Genomic DNA, 21,323 nt, shown 5'->3' on the forward strand with positions numbered 1-21,323 from the left:
CACTGAGCCTCGCAAACTCTGCAGAGTGTGCATTACCATCTGTATAAAAATCCTGACTGAAAAGTATCTTTCCTTCCTTTAATGTGTTTTAACTTGCCATCTTGGCCAGGACTCACTTGAAAAAGAGATTCTGAATCTCAATGTGAGGTTTTCCTTGTAAAAGGAAAGGAGCTGAATGCATGCTGGGGGAGGCTCTCAAGACCTCCATGGACAGGATGAAATAAACTATGACTGTTTAGTAAGCAACTCAATTGCATTTGAGGTTCATGAGTAAAAATGTGCTGTGCATGTCAATGTTGCATGGTGCAGCAACCTGACAAAAGCAGACGTGAAAGCCAAGAATGTAAAAGTGAGTGAGTTTAACTGACCAAGATAAGCCGGCAATTGAAATTCAAGCTGTGATAGGATGACTCTGGGATGCACTCAGACTAGAAAAAGGCTATGGAAATGCAGGTCCAAGTTTGCATAATGTTATTCATGGAGGTGAGGGCATTTGCATTAGCAAGCAATTCATTGGTGTACCTATGAGGTGCATGCAGAAGTATGCTATATTGCTGTAAGGATTGTAAATGAGTGTCCTTCATTTCCAGTTAAGTTACAATAATAATAATAATAATATTACATTGTATTTTCATAGCACTCAAAGTCACTTTACAGTGAACATACAGTTCAAATAGAAATAAAACAGAATAGAGTAAAACACAGCATTTAGTTCATTTATTTTTGTGATTTTAAATGTGTTCGTTTTAGGCTATCACATTTGAATGATGTTTACGTGCTGTTTACTTTTGTTCGTCTCATTGTACACTGTAGATTGTCTATCATTTTTATAAATAAAGGTTTATTAAGGAGAAAAAAACAAAAATGTGGCATCATCAACAATCACACGAAATAGGGGATCTGAAGGAATAATTAAAGCAATAAGGAGTCCCAGTAGGTTATTTGTGAGTTCGAGTTTCAAATCATTCTTTATCTACATTCATTATACTGATTGATTGTGTTCAGGAATCTATTCTTATGTAAAAAATAATTTCCCAAGAATAATAATTATGTTATTTGCTAAGACATGCTTAGACATATATAGGCATGTCTATATATATATATATATATATATATATATATATATATATATATATATATATATATATATATATGCAGAGATATATATGCAGAGACATTTTCTCCATTTTAAAGTGGATTTACTTTACTTTTATTTTGTATTGTTACATTCTCTTAAAAATATTGTACAATTCAGCATTTGTTTGATGAAATGGATAGAAGTCCTTGACAAAGGCTTTATGATTGTACTAAATACATTACATCAACAAAAGTTATAAGACATAAAAACAATAGATTGTGGAATTGCTTTGCCCACATTATCAAACTGTTTTCGAGTATTTTATTTACACTTTCAACAAAATATTTCATAAGGAATAGTATTCCTGTATTTTTCATAAATAAGAAACCTTATTCAGATTTCCTTATGATTTCAGGTGTACTTGTATCATGTCCCATCCGCTAACATGTTGGGGGCAGGATTTATGGCGTGTACCGCAGCCAGCCACCAGGGGGCGATCGATGAGCGTTGACTTAGCTTTTGCATAAACATAAAAAAAGTATTTGATCGAGTCATACAACATGAGGTCTTTGTGGTATCGGTTATGCTAATTAGAACACATTAGATTGAGTGAAGCGTGTTGTGAGACGAAAGGGCACACACAAGTACCAACTTACCCCGCCCTCCCGGCAGGCTGGTCAACCTACTCACTGACTAACGTATTTTACGTCACGCCATTTTCCATCGAAGGACGGAGAGGAACGAACCAGGAGAATAAGCGCGCAGAACCGAACCTCAAAACTGGAAGACAAGGGTAGAGTTTGAACGCAGTTCTTGATTGTGTTTCGTGCCGAAACTTGTTAAGAGTGCGTAGCTTCGGTCATTGCATCGATGCTGCAATTTAATCTAGGCTTGCTGTTTGAAATCTGTGAAATAGGCGCCTTAGCACTAGGCCGCGGAATGGCGTCAGCCATTTTAGCTACCGTTAAGAAGCCATTAGCTAGCATTAGCGCCTACGCGTCGAAACGTGATTTAATGCCAAATGAGAAGGAACGCATTTTAAAGGGGGGACGTGGAGAGCAGTTCAAGAGTTAGCCCTTCAGGTAAACGAAAAGTAACCACTTACAGCCTTTAAAATGGTCGGTATGAGTTGGACTAACGGTACCACCAGTAATTTCTCTTGTTCAGCTAACGGTAGCACAATGTATGCCTCTAGGCCAAGCTTCTCGGTTCCAAACATGTTCGGGTGTGTAGATGGACCAATGATGTATATAAAGTGATTCACATATCGCACGACATACGTTGGTGGACGGTATTATGGGAAGTTTGCGTAAGAAAGCTAACTGGCTTTATTTATGCTGCCGTTTCTTGGCGAAAGTCTCCACTCCGTGGACAATAAAGAACGTCTTGCATCTTAACCTTGTAGAAATGGGAGCAATAACGTTCATTTCCACACCATAAGCTCCTTGAACGTAAATCTAATGGTTTTAGCTCCCCCTTGATAAAATACAGGAAACAGTGGTGTGAGGTATTGTTTCATCCGCTTGAGAAACACCAGGCCCCATATCATGGGTACTGTACGATGCAGTAGGTTAGCGTCTTTGTCTCACGAGATTGTGCCCAAATATAAGATGTAAACAAACTGTATTTTAAGCGTGGTTGTGTTTTTAAAGGAGAATACATTTGCTGCATCAATAACCAATATACTATTTTTGTTTTATTTTTCAGATTCAGCCATGCATCGTGACTGTCCTCTCGACTGCAAGGTGTATGTAGGAAATTTGGGCAACAATGGAAACAAGACAGAGTTGGAGAGATCCTTTGGCTACTACGGTCCCCTCCGCAGTGTCTGGGTGGCCAGGAACCCTCCAGGCTTTGCCTTTGTAGAATTTGAAGATCCCAGAGATGCAACTGATGCCGTGCGTGAGCTTGACGGAAGGTAGGCAGTGATTTGAACTAATTTTGAGAAACATCTGGCCTTATCTTGATATAACCATGATTGTTAATGCTGGCTGGTTGTTTTTATTTATTTTTTTATAGGACATTGTGTGGTTGCCGGGTGCGAGTAGAGCTGTCCAATGGTGAGAAGCGCAGTCGTACCCGTGGTGCCCCGCCTCCGTGGAGCAGGCGACCTCGGGACCGAGATGACTACAGGCGCCGCAGTCCGCCACCCAGACGAAGGTGACACATGTTGTTATTTGACAGTCGCCAGCAGGGACATCATGTGGTGTAGTTTGTCATTAATTAGTGCCTTGTGATTTGCTTATTCCACTCTCTTAAGCAGAATATTTCTTGGTAACTTTCAGTCTGGGCATTTTTAGTGTTTGTAATCTTTTCAGTTGTACATTTGTGATAGTTTCATCTTCATTGATATTATTGGTCATTTTATGTAAGGAGCCCAAAAGATAGACATTTATAACCAAATAATGAAATATGACATGGGAATAGGACATTACACTAGGGTATGTAGTGAAGTCTTTTTTTATTGCAAAATGCATCTTAAAATATGGCCCGCAAAACTTAACTTCTGATTTAGGTACCAATGCTTCTTTTGAAGTGTACTTAATTAGTTAATTTGAACTACTTTAATATAACAAAATAGGTCTGTGAAAAGGATTAGATCTGATTTCCATGTCAGGAAAAAGTATAATCTGTTTAAAATATGGGACGGGTGGGGGGATGGGGATTAAAGTGCCAAATGTGATGCATTTTTTTCCTTTTGTTTGAGGATGCTTTTTATTTTTCATCTATATTAATAAGAATGAAACCCGTTGCAGAGCCGTCACCATGCCTCCTCTCACCATCCTCTGAGTCAATCAACTAGTCCTCTTTCAGCATCATGTGACTGCTGACCATCGTGCACCAATCAGCTTGGCTGGTGCTGTCATATGACCCAGGCATGGCCAGTCGTCAAGTGGCACCAACCCATTGGTTCCTCAGCATGCCGTTCTCAACCTCCTCCTCCTTCAACCTTAATCCAAACGGCAGCGGCCCACCACACATTCCCGACCAATCAGCGTATTACGTACCCAAAAGTCTACAACCTACCAACAGCAGCTTCGGCTAACCAATTAAAGCAGGAAAAAAGCCACAGCCAGCCCCCATCTGCCTGCCACCTAATCACCTTGCAGCATCTGGCCAGTCCTATTCAGCCAATTCTACCTACCCGGCCGGCAGTCTGCCTCCCTTTCGTCATATCTAGCTTGTTGAAACCAAAAATACTAGTAAGTTTTCCTGCTTCATTCAGTACACTGCTGATAAAAGTTTTGAAAGTGAAGAGACAGCTGGTTTGAAAAGGTTGTACTTTTATTAATTATTTGAATCATAAGTCTGGAACATCACATTTCCAGATATGTTGATTCTAGAGAAACATCTGGTAGGAGTTGGGGCTCTGAGCAGATTTATGTCACACAAATCCAAACTCCTCAACCCCCCAATGAATATAAAAGGGTATTTTTTTATGCTGTATGGCTGGTTTTAGCAGATGTTAGCCTGGTTGCTTCTCAAAACATATTCCCAGCGACCAGTATTGTTTTTGATGGTAGCTTCCAATTCCTAATGTTCTCCCTTTAGGTGAAGTGGACCAGTTTCATAGAGATGGTGGCCTGTGTGTGTGTGTGTATCTTTTTATCCCACACCATGGCCAGTCTACAGTGCTGTGTAAAAATCCTTTGTTGTTGCTTGTTGGCTCGATTTGATTTTGTAATGAGCGTTGAGGTAAGACACCATGGAAAACAATTTATGACTATTAATTGTAGCTTGTAGGACACATCCTATTCTGCTGCTCTAAATTTAACAGCTGATTTACTGATGACTTAATGTAAATAAGCACAACGCACTGTGGGATAGGTGAGAGATCATTATTTAGCACCTGCCATCTTTATGCGCTAGGTCCATTGTCAGTAAGTAATATTTTCTGATTTGAGATCATTTTGTTCCTGCAAAAACGCCCAAATGTTATTTCCATTTTGAGTTACTGAGTTAGACAAAGGGCTGTGTTGAAGGAGGCCCATGTAAGAAAGGGATTGGAATAGTGTGGACCTCTACAGGGGGTCGACGCATCTGTGTATGCTCTTAACACTTTGCTATTTTCCCTGTGCAGATCCCCACGCAGGAGGAGCTTCAGCCGCAGTCGAAGCAGGTTTGTCGGAAGTCTTTTATTCAGTCAACCCCAGAAGCTTATATTTAAATACACACACATTTTCTTCTTCTTCTTTTTTTAATATCCTACTGTATTATCTATGGCATATTTTATATCAACGTATCTAATGTAAGTCATAAGAATAGATCTTATAATTTAAACATTTTTACATTACACGTTTTGTTGTCATTCTGTATAATCCTAATTAGGTTTGAATTTCATTATTTGTCTGAGAGGCCAAACATTTTGATTTTTAATCACTATAATTATTAAGCTAGCCTGTTTAACCACGTGGTCCTGATTTAATAACTGACATTAATGAGCCCAAAATATATATCTTTTTTTATAAATGTATCCAGGTATTTTGTATTTTGCCAACTGAGAATCGGTTCCAAAATCCAATCCAACCTCATAGTCATGCAGCTAACATGGAAAATGTGAGAAATGTTTAATGGGATGGTTTGATGTTTGCAGGTCTTTCTCCAGAGACAGGAGGAGGGAGAGGTCCCTCTCCCGGGACAGGAACCACAAACCTTCAAGGTCGTTCTCGAGATCAAGGAGGTACTGATATCTTGAGATATTTGAAGATAATTTCAGTGTCCGAACAGTTAATGTGAAGCATAGTCATATCATTAGTCTATAGAAACTACTGTGGATCCGTCTTGTTTTTTTTTTTCTTGACACTGCACCGCTGAGAATGACTCATACATGGCTAAGTAGCATTCAAACCAGTTGTCCTTTGCCTAGGTCTCAATTGTTTGTGTGATTGACAGTGTTGTTTTGGTTATTGCTGGCTTTAACATGTTTTTTTCTCCCCTTCCCCACAGTCGCTCCAGGTCTAACGACAGAAAGTAGAGGAACGTCTATCAGGTGTAAGGGGAGCTGAAGATGAACAGTTGTATAGGCGTGGCCATTACAAATGATGGAATTCATTCTGTATGGCCATTTTTTTGAGTTGGATTTTTTAAACAATCAAGCATTTTAGTGTCCCTCCCCTTGTTATGGTCATTTTCACATACATTGAGTGGGTGTGTACAGGTATGATGCCTCACTAAGTCCATCTCGTCCTGAAACAGTTGTGCCACCCAGCATTCCAGTTCAACAGTTATTTTTTTTTGTCAATGAATGTACTGTGTAATTTGACTTAGTGTGAGTAGTTCCTCTTTTTCAATGTGTGCATTTTTTTAAGTAAGACATGGGATGATTTATAAGAAAGTCCCTCATTGTGATTGTCTGTAAAGCCAATCTATTTTCAACTTTCTAATTACACCCTGAAGGATTCCATCTGTTAAAAGTTGGTTCTTTGTAATAAACGCACCCCCCACATTCAAGATCCAAAACTATGGTAGAGTTAGGGAAAAAAGTCTAATTTTTGTCTTAGTTTACCTTTTTTTCTTTTTCTTTTTTTTTTTTGTTTGATACAATGTGAAATGGTCTCTCAATTAAAGATACCGGTTGATTACAAAAGATTTGTGGTGTTTATATTTTATTTAAGATACCGTGTTCTTTTCCACAAGAGGGCAGTCCTACATCATCAAGCTAGGAGCTGGATGGGAGCAATGTTCTCGGTGACTGACTTTCACATGAAATTTGCAAAGTAAGAATGGGTTTAGTTGATTCCTCTCATTGGGCTCCAATTAGTTTGGTTTGAGTTGCACTGCTTTCCTTTTTATCTGCCTTTTTCTGTCCAAATCATAAATATTTAAGATAATAATGAGGTTTTGGATACATCTTTTACAAATAGATTGTAAGTAGGCTATCGTATATGATTCTCTTTCACCTACATACAACTTGATAGTCACTTGAATTCCTAAACAATACATTGTAAGTGATGGGACTGAAGTTTTTTTTTTACTTTTAAAGTCACATGGCCAGTTCATCTGTCTTCAGATCTGCCTCCTTTTCTGTCGTACACGATGTTAGTCAGTTCACCATGATAGATGAGCTTTAGGGATTCTCAACAACGGTGTCACTGTGCTGCTGCAAACGTCGCTATGCGTGTGTGATGCCTAGTTTATTTAATATGTCCGAGGCTTGAAGGACGAAACATTATTCACCTGTGATGGAGTACTTGATGTAGTTTATATTAAGGTACCCTATAGATTTACAGACGTGGCTCTTCACTGTTACAGAACCCGCTTCTCTCCCGCCGTCTAATCGTGTTTTTCCCGTCACTCTCCGCCCACAGCTCGGTGTTCACGCAGAACAGTGTTGTGTCGGTTCACCACCTGAATCCACAATCACGCGGACGAGTTACTCAAATTTACGCGCGCTTTACTCTGACGTCATAGAAGGCGTGACTCGAGGAGTTCCGTTACACTCGCATGTATACATGTGTTTTACACTCGCATGTAAAGGAACTCGCGGGGCTCCATTCCGGAACCTATGGAATGCCCACCCACTGTTGTATCACTCGTTCTGAGCACGAGACGGGACTAATGACTGGTCCGACAAACACAGAGGTGCAACTTGTTGATACTAAATTTAGAATTGGTCACAATTGGTTCATATAGATTTTTGTTATGGCCAAGTGAATGAATATTATACCTACCTATTATGCTACCCCCCCCCCCCACCCTTTCCTGCTCCTGTAAAAGGTCTCCAGAGCTGCAAGGCCTAAAATCCTCACCCAAAGGGAGTCACTCTCCCCCATATAAAGGCTCTGTTGAAATATTGACTATACTTCTGTAAAGTGGGGATGTTTGATGTTAAATTAACTGAGTTAATTGATTTCAGCAGACATTCGCTGTGGCATCATTTTGATAAGCGTATGCAATGTCAACATTTATTTTCCGTCAGATTTGCATACATTTTTTACCAAGATCTTGTATTGATGGGAGAGTCGGACCGCTACATAAAATCGTCACCAGCACATCCCAAAGATTCTCAATGGAGATAAAGTCTGGACTCGAGCTAAAGCGACCCCGGATCATAACGCTGCCCACACAGGCTTGTACGGTATAGGCAACAGGCATGATGGGAACATCACTGCATCTGCCTCTCTTCTTACCCTGATGTGCCATCACTCTGGAACAGGGTCAGTCTGGACTCATCAAACCACATGACCATACTTGTTAGCAACCGGCTCTTTCACAGGTTGTGAAGCTTCAAAATTCACAAGTGGGTGTATTTTATATTCTGTAACAACACATTAAAATCTCTTATGCTTGTGTTAACCACAGACCATATTTCAGGTATCTAACATTCCCATTCATAACAACAAGACGAGGGAACCAGAAGTGCACATATTCCAACGCATTAATGTATTTGAGGAATAATTCCTGCACCCATTTATTTGGCACTGTTATATATGATGTTTAATAAACACTTGCAAAAAGCATCAGGTAAAAAGCGACATTTAATGTTACATCGTAGTGGAAAGTAATCAAACTGCAAACAGCCAAACTGCCTTGACGACCGTGTCAATAAATAGTTAATTAAGTGGCCACTGGCATTGCATATTCTCGCGCTTCATTATCACAGTAAACACTTGTGCAGAACAAAGGCCTGAATACCATGAAGCACATAATGAATGAAGATAATTTGATGGGGCTCACCGAGCCTCTGCACCGTGCAGCTGCCTTTGAGCTGAGAGATAATTAAGTGTCTACTCAGCTGTAAAAGTTCAGAGTCACACACCTGCTGCTCTGCAACAAACTGTTTGCAGTTATTGTATCTTTCCCTTTAGTTTAAACTTCATTAAATTCAGTATATCACCACTGAATATCGATATACTGCAGATGTACTCTTTGTGGTCAGCTTCCAAGACCGGGTGTGTTTCTCTTGTGTGCAGTCTTTGTCAGAGAAGTTGGGCCTTTATACACGGCATCCTACAGTTAGGTCACTTGTTGTTGACTCGCTGGGAACTAGGCTCTTGGGATTGGGAAGCATGAGGAGATGTCTCTTGGCTGACCTGTTGCTTTGATAAACAAGTTTGGCTTCAAAAACAAGAGGATTCAGGAACAGACTTTTGAGTACAATACATAACCAGTGAGGAAGATACAGCAGCTTGTAACGGGCACTTAGAGACTAAGTTACAAGCCCAGATAGTTCTGTTACAATGGACTAAATAAGAGGTAAATCACAAAACTGCAGGTTGGACTAAGTTGCTCTGAAATGTTTAAACCTCAATGTCCAAAGCTGTTATCACTCATTGTTTATTATTTATCTTACTAAGTCTTACTTAATTCTAAACTCTAAATTCTGAGTTTCAGTAATATTGTACTTTTTACTCCACTGCATTTACTTCAGTGCTTTGGTCATTTTACAAATTAAGTTTGTATGCATTAAACATATGATCATGTTTTCTTATGGATGTATTTATGACTAACATTATTTGTAAACATGAAATAAAATAATAACATTTAAGCCCAAAACTACATGAGTCAATGTTATTATTAAAGTCAACCTATAATATGTTATAATTTATATTTTGTCTTAATAATATACATCTGCACAGGTTAAAGCATATGTTATTTGCTTAAAAAATATAAAATACTTTTTTGACTCGTGGTATTTCTACTTTAAATAAAGTAACACATGTGAATACTGCCATCACAGCTCACCACTTATTTATGCATCCGGGTAACTGCGCAGAGAGCGTGACATGCGCACTGAGAAGTGGAGCGAGGGTCCTCGCGCAGTCTCGCGGTGCTGCCGTTATCTCGAGCTGGAATTTCCTCCCGACCAGGAAAAAAATCCTACGCGTCTGCGGGCGGACTCCGCCTCTGCACGGGAGAGGAGGAGGAGGAGAGGAGGAGAGGAGGTGAAGAAGAGAAGGTTCCCCGCCGACCGAGCGGATTTCATAACACTTTAGCCCGGGTCTGAGAGAGCACTTGGAGACATTATCAAAGAGTCGCATACCGAGGGCTGCTAGTAGTTTTGTTTGATTTATTTGTGAGGGCGGATTGAATAACATCAACCTCGGTATATATATATTTTTCCACGGAGTCGGATGAACAGAGCAGAGTAGCTTCATTCAACCGGTTTGAAATCAAACGGATTTTATCTGAACTCGACTGCTGCTGTCTGATAATGTAAGTACAGCCTTTACTCTTTTCTGTGAGTTTGTAAGTAACTATAGAACTTTATGTAGTGGGTTATAAGTATTCTCTAATATACAATCTACTTTCATGTCCATATTGTGTCTATTTATATATAGATATATTCTTATAGATAGATAGAACAAAACAAAACAGGACACCCATGACAGACCAACATATATCACATAATATTAACAACAGAACTATATAAAATAAGTCAGTCAGTGTGTGTGTGTGTGTGTGTGTGTGTGTGTGTGTGTGTGTGTGTGTGTGTGTGTGTGTGTGTGTGTGTGTGTAATACATATGTCTCTACGACCTCTATATTCCACTTCTCATATTACCTTAAATTAAAGTTTCTATGTATGCCTGAATATCAGTTAATTGAAAGCTAGACCCATACTTCTCCAAATACAGGTTGTTTCGTTGTATTATGCTTCTTCACATTCATATGTGTCATATATCTGTATGGTGAGAGGGGGTTGGGGTTCCTGTGATAGCCCAGTTTGTCTTGCCGACACGAGCTCCAGCCTCGCATGGAGCAGGAGTAAAGTGGGCAGGGTCAATGACGCCTCCGCGCGCACGTGGAGTAGTTTCGTTCTCCCGCCACAGACTCGAATCACTCCTCCCAGCCCCGCCCCCTGGCTCTATCTGTGACGTAACACCCGTGAGGTGGAGGAAAACAAGTTGGATGGGGCGAGGCAGACGAGGATTTATTGGCCTTAAAGAAAAAGAGACCAGTGGGTGGGTTGGGAAGAGACCAGTGAAGCTCATAGTTCAATAGGTCAAATAGTACAGTATTAATAATTATGTTCCACAGGGGCCCCAGGAGGCCCGCAGACCTCTTAAAGTAAACTTGGAGTAGCCTCAGTGTGCTGAGCTGTGTGGCTGCAGTCAAGTCAGGTGACAGCGCATGTTTCACCAGACTTAAATTCCTAAGTATAGCTCTTTTATCAAACAATATGACAGGGATCATTTAAGAAACACATTTTCTGTCTTCACATGTCAGACAAGCTTTATAGTAGCCATCAGTCCTGTAAGAGACCATTCGGTATTTCGGGCCGCTTTTTTAATGAAAACAGCAAATATAGTATAACAATACATCTCAGCAACACATACATTTTTTTAAGTTGTATGGCCTTTATTGCGGGAGGACAGTGTGAGAGTGAAAGGGGCGAGAGAGGACGACATGCTTTAAAAGAGAGCTGCAGGGCGGATTCAAACCCGGGACCGCTGTGTGAACCACGGTACATGGGGGGGTAACTCTACCACTGCGCTATCAGCACACTTATCACCTTCATTTAATCACTCAGATATAATAGGTCCCTATTAATAGTCATATTATACGACTATTACGCATTCACACAGTGGGTGAGTTTTTGGTTCTAGAGCAGATGTCCTGCCATGGGGGTTATGCATAAAGTGATCAGATCCGGTGGGTCCTTAAATAAATGACGAACAGTCATTAGAGTCTCTCATGCTATTATCATTCTAATTGCAATGACCTCTCCTCACCTTGATAATTAGGGTCGGCTGGGACTGGTTTCTCTTAATTTTCCGTCGAAATGGGAGCCTGCCTAGCCCTTCCCTGATGATGATCTATTATTCTCCTGAGACACAGCTGATTCCTTCCTGTAACTCTGACGGAAAAGTGCTTTGACCATTAAACCCTTATACTTGTTCCAATTCCTACACGAGTGCTCTATAAATAGTTTACCACGACTTGGCATCGATTTAATAATGAGATGAATTAACCTTCTGTGACCCCACTGCTTAGTTCAGCTGACCGCCTGTAGGAGGTCTGACGCGGACACCTAGTGGTGACTCTGTGCTTCTGCAGTCTGAGGACTTGCCTTTACATGTCTGTGTGAGATTATGTCCAGGCATGTACCAGTGACTCACGCAGGAGGGCTCAATGAGTCGCTGGCTGCCCGTGCTCTTATAAAGAGCTGCCCTCTCACACCAGTCTGAGATGCTCTGTAGTTCACGTTGGGATACTTAAACGCATTAGAGCCATGGTAAGCCTGATTTCTACTTTTTTGAAAACTTTACGTAGGAAACTGGACTTGTTTGAAGGTTTTTTTTAAATGTTTTGCCTCTCATCCAAGAGGCTTTTTCAGCCTTTTTCAATTTGTGCCAAAATGTCTTTTTATTTCCTTGTGCGAAATCTTTTATCTGCGCAAAAAATGATGTCAGGTGTCTGAGAGTTAAAGCTGCAGTTGAATAATGAAAAGTTGATTTGGCGTATTGATTGATAATGAAGAGAAATGTCATGGTGACAATAATAGGGCTCATCAGCCCCGCCTCGGTTGATGATTAGTGATGTTCAGCAGCAGCTTTCCCAATTGACCGTTGTTTTTCCTCTCTGTTTCCTGCAGTGTAGAACAATGACTACTCACGAGAGGATCCTGAGCCCTCTGAGGAAGGGCCCCACCCGACGGAGCCTGTTCGGCCCAGTTGACAGAGAGCAGCTGCAGGCGGAGTGCCGGGCTGCCCTGCAGAAAGACCTGGAGGAGGCTTGCCAGCGATGGGGCTTCGACTTCATGTCCAACAAACCTCTGGAGAGCAGCAACTTCCGGTGGGAGAGCATCCCGGGCACCACTGTGCCGCCGCTCTACAGGTCCTCTATGAAGGAACACACAGGAGGTTTGAAGTCAGCAGAGGCAGCTGATAAGCCCAAAGGAAGAGCGAGGGTCGGGCTCCCACAGAACGACAAGGAGAACATCCCGTGTTCACCAGAGAAACGTGCAATCAGCCAGGAGAACATTGAGAAAACACCAGTGAGAAGAGAGAACACGGGCCTGAAGAGGAAACAGACAAACATTACAGGTGAATATTAAGATCCTCCAAGTTTGAAAAGTCAAGTTTTGATTTCATGTGGATGCGCGTTTGCTCAATTTTCTGTTTTTTTCTCTCTCTTCTCTCTATCCCAACAGATTTCTATCCAGCTAAAAGAAGAGTAGTTGGGATGCCACTCAAATCCGACCAGTGATTTTTGTTAGTGTAGTTGGCTTTCTGAAAGGTGCCAATATCCCAAGAGAATCACACAAACAGTACTACTCTCAGGAAACACACACTCTGCATGGACTCTGCAGTCATTCACCAGGAGGTCTTGGACCCAGTGAATCATCTGAAAGCACAAGGGACCTCAGCGATGCGTCACTATAATAGATCTATCAGGTTAATTAGGGTTCTGTTTTCACTCACAGGGTGTTGGTGTTTTTGCTCGTGGTAAGAAGGGGACATTTGAGCAGAGAAGATTAACGGTAATCTCTCGAATCAGTGGATTTATACTCATTTGGATCATGGGGATGCCAAAGGGCTGACCGACATTTCCTACTGTACATTCCCACAGGGCTGAAAATGCAGTCACCTCTATGTTACTGTGTAATCTTGAAACGCATGTCATGTCGGCAATAATCATTAAGGACTGAGGAATCTGCAGAATGAGTTTTTTTTACAATGTTTTATATTCATTATGTGAATCATGAGGGCTGTGTTTATACTTTATGTATGTGTTTTTCTACCAACATGTACTCAAAGGAAAATGCTTGAAGAGTTTTGATATCCTGTACATGCAGTTGCTTTGCTTTAGATTATTAACGACAGAAGTGCCGCCATTTGGCCTTTTTTTCATTGCGTCCGTCTACTGTTTGTCGATAGAAGTGCCCTGGTCAGACCAGATATTGTAGATGAGGTGCATAGCAACACATCTTACACACTTAAAACACTTATATTTAGGTCTATTTAGATATAAACGTATCAGAGATATATCTATAGAGTTTAATACAGCACTGTTAAGTAGCATATACAAAAAAACGTGCATATCCAAGAGATGGTGTATCCAAAGCACCCAGTATTAAGTGCCATAAAGATACTTTATTAGCTTTGGTAGTTGAAGCTCCAAACAGGACAATCGGAAAAAAGGGTCTTCAGAAGCAAATGCATTATCTTCTAAGCTTAAGTGTTTTATTATTTTCTATTTGTATGCATAGTGCTGGTATAACAGACAATATGCTATTATCTGCCTAAAAGTTTGTTTGTTTGTGACATTTATGTACGTCTATGTTGGCCATCCTGCTGCTATGGTTAATCTGAATGGGTGTCAAACAAGGTCTCTGTAAAGCTAGTCCTTACCGATACACCGCTTTGAAACGTTTGTCTCCCTCTGAAAATAACAGCATTACCCCAAACAACGAATGCACTTCTGTTTGTAGACGCTCGCACACCGCTCCTCCATATTGTTTTGTGCTAAAAGCTACAGATGAAAAGATCTATCATTTATTTATAGTGTTAATTTAGTTTTTGTTGAATAATTATGAGAATTCCAAATTTGAATAAAAATGTTCAAAAGGAAACTTTTTGTGAATGTTTTGCTCCTTACTTTATTTGATCCTTCTTGTCGTTTATATTTACGAGAAACATTGGTAGCATTCAGGTTCTGTATTCAAGTAAAGATACTTTGTTTCATGCTTTATTTATATATCAGTGAAACGCTACATGTACGTTCACACGGATGTAATAATAGCAACACAGGGGACCAGTACTTTTGATAGTTTAGGTACATTTTGCTGACACTTGTGTACATTTACTCACCTCAAACAGGCTCATGTAACCATAAATGTAAATGAAGAGAGCGAGTCACACGTGCACTTACACACCACATCACTGCAGTCAGCCACGCACTGTTTGTATTGGGTGTATTAGGGATGAGCCCCCCCCCCCTCCCCTCCGGCCTCAGTGCCACAGGCACCTGCACGCCTGCGCTAAGCCCCCCCTCCCCCGCCCCTCTCCCTCCATCATCTGTCCCTCAGCTCCCACATCCATTATAGGGCAGGGCAGCTCCATTTAGACTGAGAGAGAGAGGGAGGGAGAGAGAGAGGTAAGATAGAAACAGAGGGAGGCGGGAGGGAGCATCTGACACAAAGGAGAGAGAGAGGGGAGGGAGGAATAGGTCGGAGCTTTAGAGAGAGAGAGGGGAGGCGGGGGAGAGGGAGGCTGCAGATATCGATGGCTCGAACAATGAAGCGTTAGGATCCGGTGAGGTGATAGTCAGCCATACAAAGGCTGTGGCTGAAGAGATTTGAGGAGGGGGGCTCCTCCTCGATGAGCACAGGGGGAGGAGGAGGAGGCAGGAGGAGGAGGAGGAGGAGGAGGAGGATGGGCCTCGCACACAGACTTGCAATGGCATTGCAAAAATTGGATTAAAGCAGTATGGTAACGTTTCTAATTTAATTTATCGCTGTGTCGCTTGTGTCTCATCCCCGTGTGTTCGCATCCATCGGCTGTCTCGACGTGTCCTCCTGCCCGAGTGGAGAAGGCACGTCCTCTTTGTTTTTTTTTTAATAACACACCGTAGACATCTGTCATCTCCATCCTCATCACAGCCTTCTCCTCCGACCTCCAGGAGACTCCATCCCCGGATTCATCCCAGTTAGATGTGCCCATCTGCTCCGTGTTGTTTGCTGTTGTCTTGTTTTCACCAGACACCGCACCCCCACCCTCCACTCCGTATGAGCCATCGCTTCCAACTGCTGCATGAGAATCTCACTTCATGTGACGAGACCGGGACATGATTAACCACCAGGGACTGCAGTCGTCTGTTTCCCCCTCCGTTAGGTTGTGACGGGGTTGTAACCTACTTTGTCTATAAGAAGAAGAGAAAAAAAAACCACACTCTCACGCACATAAGATAGGAATAAATCACTTCCGTCGTCCCGTCTGGAGAAATTAGAGCAGCGCTGTGAGATGCTTGGTGCCATGTGTCTGTCAGAGCTCATGTTTGCAGGCTCTGATTACACTGCTTTGACATCAGACAGGAGGTCGTTACCAATCCCACCATCTGCCCAAGATACAGAGCTATAGATGATAGAGCCTACATATCGGGGATTCCCTCGTGGATCAATGAGATGTCAGACCAGAGATCAGTCAGACAGAATGACCCAGAACACTGATTTACATTCACAGACTCACTATAGCCCATCACATCCATGTCGTCATCACTATCACCACCTTACCATCATGCATTTGAATGTACATGCTGGTAGCTTACTCCTCGTGTGAACCTGATGCATTTTGAACTCAAAGGTGTTGTCTGTGGTGAAGCCGGTTTGTTGATTTTTTAGGCTGTGCAGAGCTAATTATGAATCATCTAATTAATGTATGATGGCCTTTCTGTGTACTCTCTGATGCCTCCACCAAATCAATTATGGACATAACTAACTGACTCCTATTTTAGAATAGCAGTTAGCAGACATTTATTTTAAGAGTCTGTAATTCCCTCATCATTCCCAAGAAGTTCACTCCTACAGAGTCTGTTAATTGGTTATAATTTTAGATCAAACAGGGAGAAAGATAAGATATTCTTTTTAGTTTGTCAGTTGACTTTATCAGCAATTGACAATTTTCGAAAAACATATACTGGGAAAAGTAAATAAATACTAAATGAAGTAAATAAGCCCAGGTTCGTGGTTGATTTGTTATAGAAGCTTTAATCCTCATGTATGTTGAATTGTATGTTTGTCTCGAGAAAAATGCCACATTTTGCACATTCAGCTGACCAGCTGTGACAAGAATACTCTCTGGATCACACTCAAACATTCAATTAAAATGTATAAAACACTTTGTCTCGTATTTCCCTGATTAGTTCTGAGAAATTATATTATTGAAAAACTTTCAGAGTTGTAAATTAAAGCCTAACCATTTTTGGAAAGCCACAAATCTACCAAGGAACACACAGTTTGGCACCATCAGATAGATAATCTATAATCCATTTCAATTTAAGATTAATTTAATTCCCATGCAGGAAAACTTGAAAAAGAAAGCACACATAATTATAATCAGGGTGCAAAATTGCCCCTTTCACTGGGCTTTTTTACTTGAGTAGATTTTAAAACATGATGGACCTACTTGAGTTAAGTCATGTCAATAGTACTTCATCTGGATATTGTAGTACTCTCTCCAGCCTTGATTACCTCCCCCTGCCCTCTCGTCCCCCCAGCTGGACAAGAGTGAGGTGGCAACTCTTGGCCTACCCTCCACCACCAGCCATGGAGGCTCTGACAGTAACATCAGTGCAGATGGAGCGCCAGCGGCAGCATCAGCATCAGCAGTATCAGCAGCTTCAGCATCGGCAGCAGCGGCGTCTGGGGTCATGGCCTGCGGGGGTGCAGAGGGTTATGCAGTCGGCGAGCCCCAGCGGACGCGTGCAGCCTTGGAGCACCTGCAGCAGAAGGTCCTGAAGGTCACCGAGCAGATCCGCGTGGAGCAGGAAGCCCGTGACGATAACGTTGCCGAATACCTGAAGTTGGCCCACAACGCGGACAAGCAGCAGGCGTCCAGGATCAAGCAGGTGTTCGAGAAGAAGAACCAGAAGTCGGCACAGACCATCGCACACTTGCACAAGAAGCTAGAGCACTATCACAAGAAGCTAAAGGAGATAGAGCAGGTAGGTGAGCAAGTGTGCACCGCTAGTTTGTGTTTGAATAATTAACAAGTGCTATCTTTGTGAGAACACGTGTGTCCAAATATAGACTGATGAATCTCATCTCCTAAACCGATGCATCATCCCGTGTCTCACCTATTTCTCCACAAGGCCGGCTTTCCTCATCTGTCTTCCAAAAGTTCTCTCCCTTAACCTCATCTCTCCCGCCTTTGAGATCCTCCACTTCTCTGCTTCTTCATTGCTCTTCCCTCTCTACAGAATGGACCGGCCCGGCAGCCTAAGGATGTCCTGCGGGACATGCAGCAGGGATTAAAGGACGTTGGGGCCAACGTTCGTGCCGGTATAAGTGGATTCGGAGGTGGAGTAGTCGAAGGGGTCAAAGGCGGAGTGTCGGCCTTCACTCACACGGCCGTGGTCTCCAAGCCGCGGGAGTTCGCCAGTCTTATCAGGAACAAGTTTGGCAGCGCAGACAACATTGCACATCTGAAGGACTCGCTCGAGGACGGCGTCAGGGGCCACTCCGAGGACGCCCCGACACCTCGCGCGCTGAGTGGAAGTGCCACTCTGGTCTCCAGCCCGAAGTACGGCAGCGACGACGAGTGCTCCAGCGCCTCATCCGGATCCGGGGCAGGCAGCAATTCAGGCGGGGCAGGAGGAGGAGGACTGTTAGGACCAACCATGGGGAGCCCCAGACTGGACGGGCACCACCACCACCATCACATGCACAGCTCTTGGGACTCTCTCCTCGAGGGCCTGCAGGAGATCAAAGCCAGCCAGGCGCACATGGAGGACGCCATCGAGGACATGAAGGGCCAGCTGCAGAGTGACTACTCCTACATGACACAGTGCCTGCAAGAAGAGAGATACAGGTATTATAACATTGTCAGGCAAGCTTATGAACTCTTCGCAGTGGAGTAGACTATATTTGTGTTATTGTCAGCAAATCCCATGAAAAAAAACAGCACATCTTTAGGGTATTTACTGCTGCGGGTCGAATAGCGGATCAACTTAAATAAACTACAATGCCTGTGATCCTCCTAATGAAGGAACATCTCAGTCAATGGAGCTCTGTGGCTCCGAGAAATAAGCTGCAACAGACTTTAGATACAGTCGACAATGCATTAAAGCTTTCATTTGGTGTCCCGTATTCAGGTATGAGCGACTGGAGGAACAGCTGAATGACTTAACAGAGCTGCACCAGAATGAGATGACTAACCTCAAACAGGAACTCGCCAGCATGGAGGAAAAAGTCGCCTACCAGTCCTACGAGAGAGCGAGAGACATTCAGGTCAAACCTGCTACATTGTTCGAGACATATAAACCCATTAAAATTTGGCTTGTGATATAATATTGTATTGGCCTCTCAAGTGAGAACCGAAAACTACATTTTGCATACAAAAAATTGTGATATTCATGTTTGTCCCTCATAGTGAAAAGCTGATTGAGAACATGTGTTTTCAGGGTATTGAATAGAAAATGACAGTGTGTTTACTGTGTGCACACACAGGAGGCCGTGGAGTCGTGCCTGACGCGCATCACCAAGCTGGAGCTGCAGCAGCAGCAGCAGCAGGTCGTCCAGCTGGAGGGAGTGGAGAACGCCAACGCTCGAGCTCTGCTGGGCAAACTCATCAACGTCATCCTGGCACTCATGGCCGTGCTGCTGGTCTTCGTCTCCACCCTGGCCAACTTCATCACCCCGCTGATGAAGACCCGAGCCCGGGTGGGCGCCACCCTCCTGCTCACCTTGCTGCTGTTCGTCCTGTGGAAGCAGTGGGACTTCGTGGAGCCGTGGCTGCTGCCCAGCTGAGCTCCCTGAGAGAGACTCCAGTGAGGGGGGGGGCAGAGCAGAGAGTCCCAGACTCCAGACCCCAGCAGGGATTCAGAGACTGAAGTGGAACTCGTCCCCTTTGAGCGTCTGAGGATGAAACAGAGCACTTTTAGATAAGGTGGACATGACGCGGTCGCTGAGTGTTGAGAGCTGTTTACAGTGAAAAAGAACAAAAAAATCTCTGCTTGCCAATTAAGTTACACAAAGACATCCTCTCATCTCACCCAAATCTACTGGTGTTGATGAGCAATCATCGACAGCATCGCTGTCACAAAATCTGAATTTTTTGCAAGAAATCTTTAGATCGTCTTTTTTCTAATTATTTATGATAAACGAGTTGCAAAGACTAGAGCGACTTAATGACTTTTCAACACTGATCATGTCCGCTGTAACCTTCATGTTGAAGCTATAGTATATATATTATTTTTTTTCATGAATGTTATGCGCTCATGCATGTCTCCATATGTGCACCAAGATGCATCTAGCTGGCATGAGTTAACATTTCATTAACGACTAAATTAATCTTCTATAACTGCCGTTTGTTTGTCGGAGCTACATCGCAGATATGTTGTATCTCAACTCACTCCTGGTTTGTTTCACGTTCCTGTTGAAGAAGTGCATTTAGACACATTTCTCTCTTCGTGTCTTTCTCTTCAAATTGAATGAACTTCTCGTATATGCGACAAATTCTCAGAATAATTCAATAATTCAACTGTGTAAAATCTCTTCTGTCTATAAATGCAATTTTCAGAATCACTATTGTAGAACTGCTACTTATACACAGTGTCAAATTAACTGGCATGTCAAATTGTATCAAGGTTTGTATCCAGTTTGCAAAAAATAATTATTGCTGTTTTATTAAACAATGTAAGAAATAAATGATTTCATATGTTAGGCTGACCTTGAATATATCCGTATCGACCTTTTGCAGAGACTGATGATTTTGTCTTAAATGCTTTTAGACTAAGAGAGCGACATCTTCCATCACTTAAGATGTAGAAATACTGGTAGCGCCTTCTAATAAGCCATTAATAATAGTTAATAAATCTATTTCTATATCTATTTAAATCAATTTTGGTCCTTTAATAAGGGTAGCTTTTGGGATGCCAGTTCCTGAAAAAAAGGCTTGACTGATCGGACTGTATGGCCACTTACTTTTTAAAAACGGCCCAAGCAAAATGTACTTAATTCGACAATTTATTGAGCATATATTAATCGATGACAAACATCTGTATGATACATCTATGATGACATAACACCAATGGGATTTTTTACACCCTGGCATCCCACATTTTGCTTTTATTAATGTCTTATTGCTGCTCTATAAAGCATTACTATTTATTTATGTGAATAAAACCACTGGATCCAACATATGAACACTTAAAAAAGGGTTCATTATTCATAAAATATCACAATCTGGTTTATGTTACACTTTGATTTCTATGATTTCAATCAAATGCATTCTGTTTATTTGATAGGTGCAAAAAACTCATCATGATACATCCATTTAAATAACAGGTAAGGGGACCCGTTCACTGTGAAGATAAATAATCATATTATATAATCTAATTAGAATCATGTCTATTAAAATTGAACACCCTCCCATCAGATGCATCTTTGTCTGCCATATTACATTTAGCAGAATTAATAGATTTCAGATCACCCGTGTATCCATCTGCTAATCTTGTTATTATTTCAGTGTCTGTTTGCTGTGATGCGAAATTTGTGGCATTTATTGATGTACACTGAGCATGCAAGTATCCTCCTATAATGCAGTTAACATGGATGCTGCAGGCACTAAGATGGCTAAGTGA

At 42.0% G+C, this 21,323-nt stretch overlaps 3 protein-coding genes across 6 annotated transcripts; all 3 read left to right on the plus strand.

Moving 5' to 3' along the window:
- The first annotated feature begins 1,712 nt into the window (after positions 1 to 1,712).
- srsf3b (serine and arginine rich splicing factor 3b) lies at positions 1,713 to 6,659 on the plus strand. Of its 3 annotated transcripts, XM_084021176.1 has the most exons (6): positions 1,713 to 1,871; positions 2,786 to 2,996; positions 3,098 to 3,238; positions 5,160 to 5,198; positions 5,673 to 5,759; positions 6,026 to 6,655. In XM_084021176.1, exons 2-6 carry the CDS (start codon positions 2,794 to 2,796, stop codon positions 6,051 to 6,053), a joined length of 498 nt encoding a protein of 165 aa, XP_083877302.1. In that variant the 5' UTR covers positions 1,713 to 1,871; positions 2,786 to 2,793; the 3' UTR covers positions 6,054 to 6,655. The 3 variants fall into 3 exon arrangements, with proteins under 3 accessions (XP_083877302.1, XP_083877304.1, XP_083877303.1); XM_084021178.1 differs by lacking the exon at positions 1,713 to 1,871 and having other exon boundaries at positions 2,789 to 2,996; positions 6,026 to 6,656; XM_084021177.1 differs by lacking the exons at positions 1,713 to 1,871; positions 2,786 to 2,996; positions 3,098 to 3,238 and adding an exon at positions 3,265 to 4,281 and having other exon boundaries at positions 6,026 to 6,659.
- A 3,335-nt stretch (positions 6,660 to 9,994) lies between these two features.
- cdkn1a (cyclin dependent kinase inhibitor 1A) lies at positions 9,995 to 14,539 on the plus strand. Of its 2 annotated transcripts, none has more exons than XM_084040403.1 (3): positions 9,995 to 10,234; positions 12,616 to 13,066; positions 13,174 to 14,539. In XM_084040403.1, exons 2-3 carry the CDS (start codon positions 12,625 to 12,627, stop codon positions 13,227 to 13,229), a joined length of 498 nt encoding a protein of 165 aa, XP_083896529.1. In that variant the 5' UTR covers positions 9,995 to 10,234; positions 12,616 to 12,624; the 3' UTR covers positions 13,230 to 14,539. The 2 variants fall into 2 exon arrangements, with proteins under 2 accessions (XP_083896529.1, XP_083896528.1); XM_084040402.1 differs by lacking the exon at positions 9,995 to 10,234 and adding an exon at positions 12,044 to 12,255.
- Positions 14,540 to 15,215: 676 nt separating this feature from the next.
- On the plus strand, positions 15,216 to 20,375 carry tmcc2 (transmembrane and coiled-coil domain family 2). Its single transcript, XM_084021444.1, has 5 exons — positions 15,216 to 15,454; positions 17,238 to 17,684; positions 17,940 to 18,550; positions 18,834 to 18,969; positions 19,189 to 20,375. The coding sequence occupies exons 1-5, from the start codon at positions 15,452 to 15,454 to the stop codon at positions 19,486 to 19,488; spliced, it is 1,497 nt and encodes a 498-aa protein (XP_083877570.1). The 5' UTR covers positions 15,216 to 15,451; the 3' UTR covers positions 19,489 to 20,375.
- The last annotated feature ends 948 nt before the right edge of the window (positions 20,376 to 21,323 follow it).

Source organism: Eutrigla gurnardus, assembly GCF_963514095.1.
Source record: "Eutrigla gurnardus genome assembly, chromosome: 2".
NCBI lineage: Eukaryota > Metazoa > Chordata > Actinopteri > Perciformes > Triglidae > Eutrigla > Eutrigla gurnardus.